At 48.2% G+C, this 12,432-nt stretch overlaps 1 protein-coding gene across 1 annotated transcript in view; it reads right to left on the bottom strand.

Moving 5' to 3' along the window:
* Positions 1-467: 467 nt before the first annotated feature.
* The window catches only part of wnt3 (wingless-type MMTV integration site family, member 3), a gene marked incomplete at its 3' end in the record, with an annotated part of 29,252 nt that continues 17,287 nt past the window's right edge, over positions 468-12,432 (bottom strand). The window contains exons 2-4 of the mRNA XM_084078590.1: positions 5,979-6,220; positions 2,978-3,243; positions 468-947 (exon numbers count right to left, since the gene is read on the bottom strand). Coding sequence (XP_083934716.1) covers positions 468-947; positions 2,978-3,243; positions 5,979-6,220 — 988 coding nt within the window. The remainder of the gene's footprint in view (positions 948-2,977; positions 3,244-5,978; positions 6,221-12,432) is intronic.

Below are 12,432 nucleotides of genomic sequence, written 5' to 3'. Positions count from 1 at the left end.
TCTTTATTTACTGCATTACTCTCACAGGTAAAAAAAACAAAACAAAAGTGTTAGGTGCCCACAACCGTTGCACGTTTGGCATGGAGAAGGGGGAAATAAATAAAGAGAGGGAGGGCGGGGCGGGTTTCACGGCCCGATGCTGCAGGGAAAGATGAATCAGGGAACAACTCAAGCTTCTTGTTCTCATGGGAACAGATCCTGCTGGTTGTCACTTTGTGGTCACACATGGTTCTGAAGGCAGATTCTGCGGAAGGTCGATTTATCACACAAGAAAATTGTTCCAGGACAGAAGTGCTATTACCCACTGATGTCTGCTCATGTATGTATGCTTAGGTGTACTGCAGAGTGGGAGTGTGTCTATATATCTGTGATGGGGAGGTATATCTATGGTGTGGGGGCAGCACTTTTAGTCCAGCAGTCTGTCTTATCTGTCCGTCTTTCTGTCTAGTCTGACCCACCACGGCTCCTCACTTGCACGTGTGGACGTCGTAGACGCGCACACACTCTTGGCAGCTGACGTAGCAGCACCAGTGGAAGATGCAGTGGCACTTCTCCTTGCGCTTCTCAGTCCGGGTGTTGTGGCCGCGGCCACAGCACAGCAGGTCGCAGCCCTCGATGCCGTGGGACGACACGTTGCAGACGCGGTCGCGCGTCCCAAACGAGCCCGTCTCCGGATTGGGTTCACAGAAGTTGGGCGAGCCCTCGTAGTATACCAGGTCGCGCTCCGTCGGGTGCTTGAAGAAGGCGTACTTGGCTCGCAGCGTCTCCACCCAGCCACGCGACTCGCGGTGCTTCTCCACCACCATCTCGGAAGCGCTGTCGTACTTGTCCTTCAGGTAGTCGCCCAGCATGCGGAAGTCGGGCTGCGCCCACCAGCACGTCTTCACCTCGCAGCTGCCTGACAGGCCGTGACATTTGCACCGCAGGTGCATGTGGTCCAGAATGGTCTGAAAGAAACACGAGGGGGCAGATTAGAAATACAACAGTGAGATAAGAATGTCCTGCTTAACATCCATGTCTACAGTACAGTACCATAAACTCGGTTTACCAGTTTGCCTGTTATACCAAAAACCTTGTCACTCAGTACCCAGCCCTAGTCCTATGTCATCTGCAGTTGTAAGTGAGATTTACACATTTCCAAATACAAATCTTCTCTTATCTCGCACAGATTGCTTTCGTTGTGGCGTCTGATGAGAGAATGAATTCCTGGTCTGCCCACAGCATCTGCAGCGAGCGGGGATTTGCACTTCTTTGAGAACTTTCCTGTGTACAGTTTCCGATACGTGTCATGTATGGGACAAATGGAGATCTGGGCTGGTGGTATAAACCCAGCGGTTTAGCCGGTTCTGCCTTTGATCTGGTTCTCCATTCTGCGCAACACCACAGGGGAAGTCGAGCAAATCTGTGCCGAGTGAGGGTCTGTTTGAATTTCATGGTTGGCGATTTACAGGAAATTCGGTAATGTGGACGAACAAAACCACTAAACACCCAACCGACTAGGCCAAGAAGAACAACGCACCACCACCCGGCCAGGACGAGGAGAAAAATGTGCCCACTGCTTGCCATTCACAAGTAACACTGTGGAGAAGCAGAAGCCTGGTTGGTACTGTTAAATGCCTCTGAACTTCACAAGCTCACACCACGAATCCTCTTCTACCACAATGTAATGCCTTTGTGTCTTTCAATTGCTTGAAATTGCCTATTATATTTAGCTGCAAAATCCCCAGTGAGCTGCTGTGGCAGAAGGCAGGTGTCTGTGACACCTCTGGGTGAGAGTATATCATGGGTGGGGTGGGGCAGAGTTGATGAGGTAGAGAGGTGGAGGGGGGCGTCTGTGACATCACTTCCTGAACTTGTCATGCCAGTCGGCAGGTCAGATCTCCCAGGAGCCCCAGGGGATTTAGACAGTAGAGCGTGAGAGAGCCAGGTGGTGTCGTGTCTGAGATCATGCTAGAGAGAGAGAAGAGGGGTGGGGGGTGTAGGTCATGGAGGAGAGGAGGTCAGAGAGAAGAGCAAGCGGAGAGAGAAGGGTCCCAACGGGGTTGTTGCTTGTGCAGCTCCTGTGGTCTCTTCAGCTGCTCCTGTGTTGTTGCCGTGTGATCCCTCCAATCGCCCCCCAGCGAGCTGCGCCACAGTGGGTATTTTCTCCCCGCGGTGACAGCAGCCAGTGATGGTTTAAGACTGCACTGATTCCCTTCTTTTTTTCACCCCTCAACTCACTCGGGTTATTTGTCTGTCAGGGAATTTTTCATTGGGATGCAAGGCATGAAAGGGAAGGTGTGGGGGAGAAAGGTGGGTGGTGGGGGGGGGGGCGGCTGTTGCTTAGATCAGTAATTACGCAGTCATTCAAAGTGAAGTGCTACTTTTCAGGTGGAAACTCACAGAAATGTGGGCACAAGTCAAACGACGAAATCCTTGTCTGTCACACAGTACAATCGGTAATGTCAAAGAGTAATGTTTACCGGATAATTCCATTCCTTTGCCAAAACAGTCGGGTCATTGTTCATTGTATATCTCCCATGCTTTCAACCTTTTGCTTAGGCTGCAGGGCTGGGTGTGCGTAGGGTGTTTCCTACATTAATTTGTTGTGTAATAATGTGCTGAGGTTGACTGAATAATGTGAAGCATTACAGTGCCGTGAACCACAAAATACGCGGAGGAACGCATGACGACCTTGCACAGTCAGCCATGTGGGTGTTCTCGGCGTTATATGTTGCCGCTTAAACCCTATGTATACAGCACTTTGTTGACCGGAGACCCCAGGGCTCTAGACCAGGTACACTCCTTTTTTCCCTCTACACTGAACACTCTTAAAAATAGCTGATTTACAAGCTCGCAATGCGTTGTGAGCTTGTTCAACCGAGAATAGGGACACCTAGGGTCCATGGTTAAAAGCCCTGTGCACAGAGAACTGATCTGGGAAAGAATATATCCAATGGAACTACAGTGCCTCGCATGTGTGGCCCATGGTATTTACCGTGCGCCCTGCCTCATTGTTGTGCCGGTTCATTGCTGAACGAGCATCTGGGCGGTTCTCTCTGGCATCAGCAAACTCCCTGGATACCAGCACACCGAACTCGGCATCCTCGCTGCAGCCACCCCACTTCCAGCCTTCCCCGGGCGGGCCCTTATGGTGGGAGTCACAGCCACACATGGTTGACGTGCCCTCAGCGCAGGAGCGTGTCACTGCAAATGCCACCCCTGCAGAGGCTATGGCATGGACGAATGCCGACTCTCTGGTTGCTATAGATAGAGGAGATGGAGAGAGACAGATAAAGAGATGTCAGTCTTTTGTTAAACAAAAAAAAAGCAATCTGCTGCCAACATTGAAAGAGATGCCCTCGGGCAAAAACCCTTTCACACAATTTTTCAACTTCTAGCAAAATCATACAGTACCTTAACATTATGGATGGATGCAACGATAAGTGCTAGAATGACACAGTTTGCCACTGTAACTGTACTGTAGGTGTGATTCTAAGTGACACCTAAACAAAACTGCTCTTAAAATTCAATTTAAATGAGTTTTGATCAAAATTACCTAACCAAAAATTGAAACACCTCTACCCTGCTCCTCGAGTCACAGTATTATATCAATCTTGCTCAATGTATTTCCCATATCATGGTCAGTCGTGAGGTGACACAATGCTAAAGCAGAATCCCCGCAGTGACATGAGTCCATTGTGGCCGTGTCAGTGAGGCCTTGCGCTCGGTGGGATCTTAGTGACCTCCTGTCATCCTTGAGGTGTGCTGCTTTGCATCTGGATAGTGTTTCAGGAATGTTACCCTCCTCCCTCCATCTCGCCGTTCAGAGCCCAAGGCCTTCTGGTGAAACCTAGCAGTACGTCGGCCTGTTTTGAGTGTGAGAGTGGTTTGTGTGTGTGTGTGGGGGTGGGGTGGGTGGGTGGGTAGGGGGGGTTGGATCTGCTCGGGGATAGAGTTACGCCACCTTTGAATGCAACAGCTTATTATGTAACTAGACACCATTGTTTCACAATCGCAGCACACTTACCGTGGCTCACCCATTTCACTTCAGCACCTCTGTTATACACATACAGAACATGCACGCACGCAGGCACACATGCCAGTACACACACATACACACACACATCCCTGCAGGGAGGGGTCCCACAACTGTTTCAGAACAAGTGGAGCAGTGCTACCAAGTTGCCCCAAATTTAAGAGTAAATTACTAGAGGTCAAGTTCCTGTAAGACAAAAAATAGACTGCGTAATATTCACTATGCCCACTGCATCTTCAGTGTGTTTGATTTAATGTCTGAATTTCTGACCCTCATGCAACGGGAGGCTCTGATTCATTGTTTGGCTCATCTGAATAGGGTCATAGTTCATGGGGTGAAAGGTCAGACGACTGATGTGCTCCTAGGAACCACAAATGTAATACAGTCTGTGGAGCACAGCTAGTGATGAATCACGTGTTCTGTTCTCAAATTATCTAGATATATTCACTATGTGATACTTTTTAGATATAGCCTACTATCAGTTTGTATTAACTGTGGTCCATCCCTGGTATCAAAACAAAATCTTTTTAGACCTCAAATCTCCACTGAATGCATATTTGGAGTGACACACACACACACACACACACACACACACACACACACACACACACACACACACACACACACACACCTAATGTTAGGCGTCCCAGCTCGCCCTGGCAAGCCCCACTCTGCTGTCCACAACGGGGGCCTGTGAGCAGAGGGCCCCTGGAGCTCTGGCTGTTAGCCAAGGCTAGCGCTGCTCCTGCTACCTGCTGGGCCCATCAATCCGCCTTTGTTTCCCTTGTGTCACACTGTATTACCCACACAAAGGATCCAGCGACTCGCGCCCCCACAGCCCCGCTCTGCCCGGAGCTGGCATTCCCTAAACTCCCTAAACCCCCTCATCCTCCTCCTCTACCAGTCACCCCTCCGCCAACACCCTGAGCTCAAACCCCATCCTCCACTACCACAACCTCCACCAGACCTCAACCCCCCGCTTTCCTCAGGCAGCCACCGTGCACCACCAACAATGCCTTGGTAGCTGACACACTGGTGAGGGAGCCTGCGGCTGGAGCTGGCAGCTCTGCCTTTCCTTATCTGAGCTCCGTCTGCATGCAGCGCTCCCCGCGCCAGACATCTCAAACACCTACTGTAGCAGTTAGTCCTTCCTTCCTTACTTTCTCCCCTCCGTCCGTTATTTTCTTCCTTTCTGTTCTTCCTTCTCGCTTGCCTTATTCCAACGTGCAGACCTGGTGCTAGGTTGGGGAGAGATCCCCTTTCAGCCTGTTTTCATGACAGAGTCAAAAGGGCGTGTGAATGGGGCGTCCGTGGGAGCCGGGGCGATGTGAGGCGCGCACTGGTCTTCATGCACAGTAGGGGATGAGTGGAGCCCCCGGCCCTTTTCTATTGCCTGTAATCTCATTTGGCCTCCCCTCTCCCTTTTATTTGACTGAGGAGCCAAGGAGGCTCACACTGCCCATTTCTGCCCGGATCCCATTCCCCTCTGACACACAGAGGCTAATTCATTTCCAATCAGCAGACACACTCGCAACACTCGCAAACTCCCATCATACTGCTGTACTTTTGATAGATTTACAGCACTGACCTTCTTTCATGTACAAGTGTACACTTTATAAGAAACCCAAAAAGAAGATCCTGACTGCAAAGACAAATGTGATGTATTAAGTAAAGATTGATAAAAGCTGAATAATATGTCAGTGCTTGCCTTGCACTGGCACTCATTTCTCAATGTGGCCAGGAAAGGTGTGTATTATTGTAATTGCACTGGTAGTCAGCAAAGGCCCAAGGAATGGGCAGGGATAAGCGGTAGTTCTGAGAGAATTTTACCTCAACACATGTAACAGCTGGCAGGAATATACAGCTTGTTATCTATTTTTCTGTCTCTGTCTGTGTAGAGCTATCTATCACATTTTATCTGTGCTAATCTTTTCATCTTTTCAGCATATAAAGAACCTACCTTTATCCAGCACAGGGCCAAAAATGGCCAGATTGTCCTTGATGGTGGTGCAGTTCCACCGACGGCCTCTGAACTGGTGCTGGCACTCTTGGATGCCCAGTTTGACGCCCTCAGCCACGCTGGGCATGATCTCTATGTAGTTGCGGCAGAAGCGCAGCTGCTTGGGCACCAGACCAGGGATGGAGCCACACAGGATGGGCTGGGATCCCAGGGACGAGTACTGCTGCCCCAGGGCCAAGGACCTGCAACGCAAGGTAGAGGGGGGCAGGCTCACTTAGCCAGGTTGAACAGACGTAAATGTATCGCTGACCCTGAATAGTCTCTTCTTATACTTTTGGTGCTCTAAGTATTCTGGAGGCAAAATGGAAGGGGCCAGTGGTGGGTGACAGGAGACCATCATTTTGTTCCTTTGTCAGACAGTACCACCCTGTGTCTAACAATCGTCCTTATTGACAATACATGTAGCTGACCTGCCTGATTAAGTAAAGGTTAAATTTAACATAATGTATCTCCTTACTATTCCGCCTCCCTGTACTTAGGACACTTCTATAGGGCAGTTCATTGAAAGAACACACTCCGCATTATACAAGGCCGTCCTCCCTGAACTCAGCTTCACAATGGCACTGGTGGTGATATGCCAAAGAGGCCCTGTGAAAAGCAGCCTGCTCTAAGAGAGCTGACCGTCTGTACAAAAACATGCACTCTGGCTCCAAGTATTTTGGTGCTTTCAGTTGAAATGTATCTTATGTTGCTTATGATTCACTCAGTCATTCATTATTACATGTGTGTGAGTGCGTGTGTGTGTGTGTGTGCGTATGTGCATGCGTGTTCTCTCCTCCCTGCCAGTGTGCTGACTCTTTTATTGACTTATGTGTAGTTTATACTGTATGCTGCTGTTTGTTTGCTTTCCTTTTTCCCCCAACGGGAAGGCAAGCTAGGAGCCCCACTCCAGGGCAGGGATATGCCCTATTAGCATTGACTTTTCTAAGTGTTCCCTCTTGTCTGCTGTGCTTGGATCCTGATCATCTTAAAGATAGCACATGGGGACCTGTCTGCTTAGCCCGTTGGGGGGGGGGGGGCCCTGTGTACAATCTAAAACACATCGGAACACGTGCCCCCACCGTCCTGTCATCAATTTGTGGTTTTCCTCTAGAGCTGATGTCTGTGTTTTAAGGATGACGGTGTGCGCAGCTGGGGTTTGCCGGTCATGGACAGAAAAAAGATGGCATTCCTTACCAGAGGGCTGGCGTAGATGTGCCTAAGCAGAGATTAATCACCACAATGAGCCAGCCAAGTTCGACCTGTGATGCCAGAAACCATTATAGTTTCATTGAGGTAATTAATTTTAATTGCCTACTTTTTCTCCCGAAATAAGGTGAGAGGGGATGGAGGAGGGGATATTTGCTATGACCGTGTTTTAACATGCTTAGGGACGTGACAGGCTCAAACAGAACTGCACACTGCCTTCCAGAAAAGGCAACGCGTATCAAGGTCGTCTGTCTTCCGATTTGATGTTTATTTACTCTAGAGCCTAAGTCCCTTGTACAAACAAACTGACATGCTATTGTAAAGGCATACATTCTTGAGTGATGAGGGCTCTTGGGTAGATGTATGTGTTGTGTTCACCACATATTCTAGATTCCACTGTTTGAGGGAATGAGATAATCTGTGTGTGTCTGTCTGTCTGTCTGCGTGTCTGTCTGTCTGCGTGTGTGTGTGTATGTATGTATGTGTGTGAAGTAGAGAGAGAGAGAGACAGAGAGAGAGAGGAGGTAGGAGCAAGTGTCAATCTGTTGTTCTAACTTCTAAGGTGAGAGCAGGCCTTGCCAGTGTTGAGCCGTCACTCCACCAATGAGCTGAGCAGATCTGAGCCTGCGGACTGTTCAATGCTGTAGGCCATGTAGAAGACAACGGTAGGGGGGTGGGGGTGCTGCACTCTGCGCTGATCAGATCAGAGCGCCACTCAGGATGACCTCAGGCCCCCCGCGGGGCGCAACCCTACCACGGCAGCCACTGACTCTGACAGATGAGTGCTGTGCTGCGCCCCACCCGACACAAAAGCCAGAGCTATTGAAGTCGGAGGCAAAAAATCCCCCCACAGAAAAAAAGAAAATAGTTCACAGCTCATGTGCACTTTTGCTTTCTCTACAGCCCCCATCGGCCCCCACCAACACCACCATCACCCCTCCCTCCTCGCCCCCGAACACGTTTACTGTTTGATCTTGCTTTCGGATCACAGGTGAGCATTGTTACAGCTGGCTTCCCAGGTATCGAGAGTTGCGTGGTGAGATGTGGCCGAAGGATATCATGACGATGAGGGCATTGAACAGCTACAGTATGAGTCTGCTTTGCACCACCAGCACATCTTGATTGAGATAATGTCAACCCTAAGATGGGGCTGAACTCTGTAGTGAAGATTAGATGAATTTATCAACAGCTGACAGTTTTGTGTTTCGGTAAAAAAGTCTTGTCTTGCGCACTGCCTCGAGGACAGTGCCTTTACATAAACTCTCAAGTATAGACTTACAATTCTTTTCAAACTAACCACAATCATTAAAAACAATCAAATAAATCATGCATCCTCAACCGCATATCCAAGTAAGTAATCCCAGTTTAAGATGCTGTTTTACCTAATTTGATGTTCCCATGCATGGGGGCGAGTAATTTGAGAATGGTCATAAATCTCCATTCATGTCCTTGTCGTGTGTTTACCCAAGCGAGGACGGTCATATTAGCTCATCTCTCTGTCCCGCTCCAGAAATGCCACTGCTGAGTTCAAGTGTTGCTGACTTCACCCTGTCTGGTGGTGACTGAGTGACTAAGTAGCATAATTACACTGTCTGCTAGCTAGGCTACTGCCCATTAATCTCAGCCGTGGGGCGGACCGGACTGCACGGAACCAAATGGTCTGCCTTTCTATAAATGGTCTGCATTTCTATACCTTTATCCAAGTAAGTTTACAATGTGCCTTACATTGACCCACATACAGTAATCACACACTGACAGTGGAGGCGATCATTCAAGGCCACAAGCTTCAGGCAGGGTGCTGCTCAAGGACACTTTAGCTGAGCATGAAGCTAGGGTGAGCTGGGGATTGAACCGGGAACTTTCCAGTTCCAAGACAGCTGCTCTACCGCCTCCACAATCATCCAGGATTCTAACCCCTGTGAACTATATAACTGCACAAGTGTTGGAAATACAAATGTAATATTGACTACTGGGAATCTACGCAGCCCTCACATCTAGAGTTCGGCTCACACCTACGTTGCACTGCCAATCCGACCGATATGCCCATATATGGAGATCTCTATCTGTCAGTCCTTGTCCCATATATGGGCATGCTCCCTATTGTGCCCATATATGGAGCTGACTGATTTGTCTGTGCCTGATGCCATGACGACACATTGAGGTTAGACAACACACTCCATATTTGGGCATAGCTGCATTGGGAACTCCTATGGTTATGGCTGAGTCATAGTGACATTGGCATGATGACGTGGCCCCGCCGGCCGGCTGGTCCTCCCATCAGCCAATTTTAATATAGGATGTTTACATTCTGACAATCTGTGCTGTAGTCAGGGACCCCCTTTGCGGACGGCTGCTCGCCTACTTGCCCATCTGGGGAGCCTTTGTGGGGCGCTTGCTGACGCTTTGATTTGGCAATTTATAGATTTCTGATGGAATCAATTAGCTCACCGCAGGGAGTTGTCTTGTGGACATAGCATGTTTAGACTACAGGGCCAAGGATCTGCATGCCTCATTAACTTTGTTTGTAATAGATGTGCCTCTCTTGATCCATAATGGACAGACGAGATGAAAGGGATATCTTTTTGGCTAAGTGCTAATGAGAGTCTTAACCCTGTAGAGAAAGCCTGTGGGTATGAGGTGCATCATGCAAACAGACACACGTCACGCGCACGCACGCACACGCACACACACACACACACACACACACACACACACACACACACACACACACACACACACACACACACACACACACACAGCCCACATGTGTGCCATGCTGATCCCGGCTGCTTTGCCTCGCTTCTCGGAAGCCGCAAGCGACGTGTCTCAACTGAGATAGAGAGAGGCATCAGACACAGGGAGCTACTCCCAGGTTGAATGCCGGGGGAATCCGCTGCAGGGGAGTAGACAGGCAGAGGAGCAGCAGCAAACTGCAGGGCTTGGCAGGTGCATGCCTAGGCAGGTCCAAGGGGCCTCCTGTGGCCCAGGGGTGTTTAATGCTCAGTTGGGGGTTTTCTTAGCAGCACCCAAACCGAGTTGACATGCACGCATGATGGACCATTGGAAACCACAGACACGAAGGACAGGAAACAAAGGGATTCCACCACACACCTTGCAGAAGACTGGAAATACACACGTTATGACACTCGCAACAAAAACTTTGTCATGTCTGTGATGATTTGGTATGATACACATTCACTTTAAGTGTGTCAAACACTCCCAACGCACTAGCAAGGATAAGACTCTAAAAGCCCCTCTAGCTACACCCAACAAAGTGGTGTAAACCGACCAACATTGCCATCCTTAGAGCCCTGTCTTCTCACGAGTGGGCCTAAAATAAAAAACAACGGTCAATCTAAGATTATTATTAGCATTGCGGTTGTATTTATTGTATATTCACTGAAGGATTAATATACAGTACATTGTAAACGACAGCAAAAGCTTTGACGTTAAATCGTTTGGTCTGAGAGTGGCGCTAGGCGAAAGGGGTTATCAAAATCACTAGAGTTCATGCATGAATGCAATCAACAAGTGTTATGGCAGTTAAGCCATTAGTTTGAGATATCTTGTGTGTAACTGTAAGTCGCCATTTAGCCAAAGGAAAGGCCATGGGGACACCAAAATCATGGGGGTTCATCCTCCGGGGAGCACGAAGGTGCACAGCAAATCCCATGGCAACCCAGCCAGTAGTTTTTTAAATAACTTGTTTGGGATGGTCAGACTGATATCGCCAGCAATGTTTGCCAGTTTGCACAACTCAAATCATTTCATACTATTGGCTATTTTGGCCCTGCAGTTTTGGGCTTAAAATCACTAATTTAATCATTCTGGCTCGTCAGAATGAAGTCAAGATTTGTTTAAAGTTGTGCTATAGAGTATAGAGAGTGCTACTTTTGGCTGAGAAATCCCAGTGCATCTTCTATTATTATTTTTTTTGCAACAACTTGTTTGCAACAAACACCAAATTGCCTCTAGCTTTGATGGTAGCTCAATTGTGTGTGGTAGAAATTTTCTGCAACTGGACTCAGGAGTCATAGACCCAGGAGTCGCGGTCTTAACTGTGCAAGAGCACCTGTCTGCACGAGGGATAAAAGTACCAGGTGACCCCCAGTAGACCAAGACTTTACATACAATTCTGCCTGCCTGGTAAGGTGCTTTCACATGTTGTGAAATTTTGAAGGCAGCATCGAGAATTTTGGTATGTTTTCTCAAACCCCAGGTTGCAACTCCTCCTTGATCATATCAACATGTGCACACCATCAACTAAACAATATTACTTTTACAATATTAACAAAACCCTTTTTTAATGCATTTAGATCCATTAATGCTTGTTGGTTAAACCTATGAGATCAAAACAAAGTTGTTGGTGCTCGTAAGCAACTAAAAAATCCACACTTGACCATGGCTGTACTTGCCGGATGCAGCAAGTGTCCAGCGTGTAAAGATGACGTATTAACAAAGTAAACTAGAACAGGTCTCCGCCAGTACTGTTCCTGATTAATCCTGTCTCAAGTGTTACTTGATTAATCCTGTCTTAAGTGTTACTCCGCCATTTCTCAGCCATTTCGTGATTACTCCTGTCTTACCTCACTTTGAAAGAGGCCAAGCCTCTTTCAAAGTGACACATCTATTTATAGGCCGCTATACTTCATGCGTCTCACTAGCCAATCAGAGCACACTCTTTCAACGTATTGTCACGTGTCACGTGAGGCTTGACCAATGTTAGCTTGGCCGAGGGGGGGGGGACGGAAAGTGAAAACATAGTCTCCTGGCGGAGACAATGAAAAGCTGGTGTATGTTTTGTGCACTGCTTAACCTGTGTGGTCATACACCTGTCTCTGCAAACATTAGCAGGTGTTATTGTCAGCTCATATAGGAAATTTGATAAATCTTTAAGGCTTCTTAATCTTTCTTATATTAAAATTGGCTTAAGGGAGGACCGGGTGGGCCGGCCGGCTGACCACGTCGTCACGCTCATGTCCCTATGACTCAGCCATAAACATTAAGAGTTCTCAATGTAGTTACGTCCAAATATGGAGTGTGTTGTCTTGTCTAACTTCAATGTGTCGGCATCAGGCGCGCAAACAAAACAGTCTGCTCCATATATGGACACAAAAGGGGGCATGCCCATATATGGGCATATACTGATGACATAAGAGATCTCTATATATGGCCATAAAAGGGACACAGACTGACACATACAGAG

The sequence above is a fragment of the Gymnoscopelus microlampas genome, assembly GCF_963454915.1.
Source record: "Gymnoscopelus microlampas genome assembly, chromosome: 14".
Lineage (NCBI taxonomy): Eukaryota > Metazoa > Chordata > Actinopteri > Myctophiformes > Myctophidae > Gymnoscopelus > Gymnoscopelus microlampas.
Note: the sequence above shows the minus strand (reverse complement) of the source record. Positions and strands in the feature narration are given on the sequence as shown.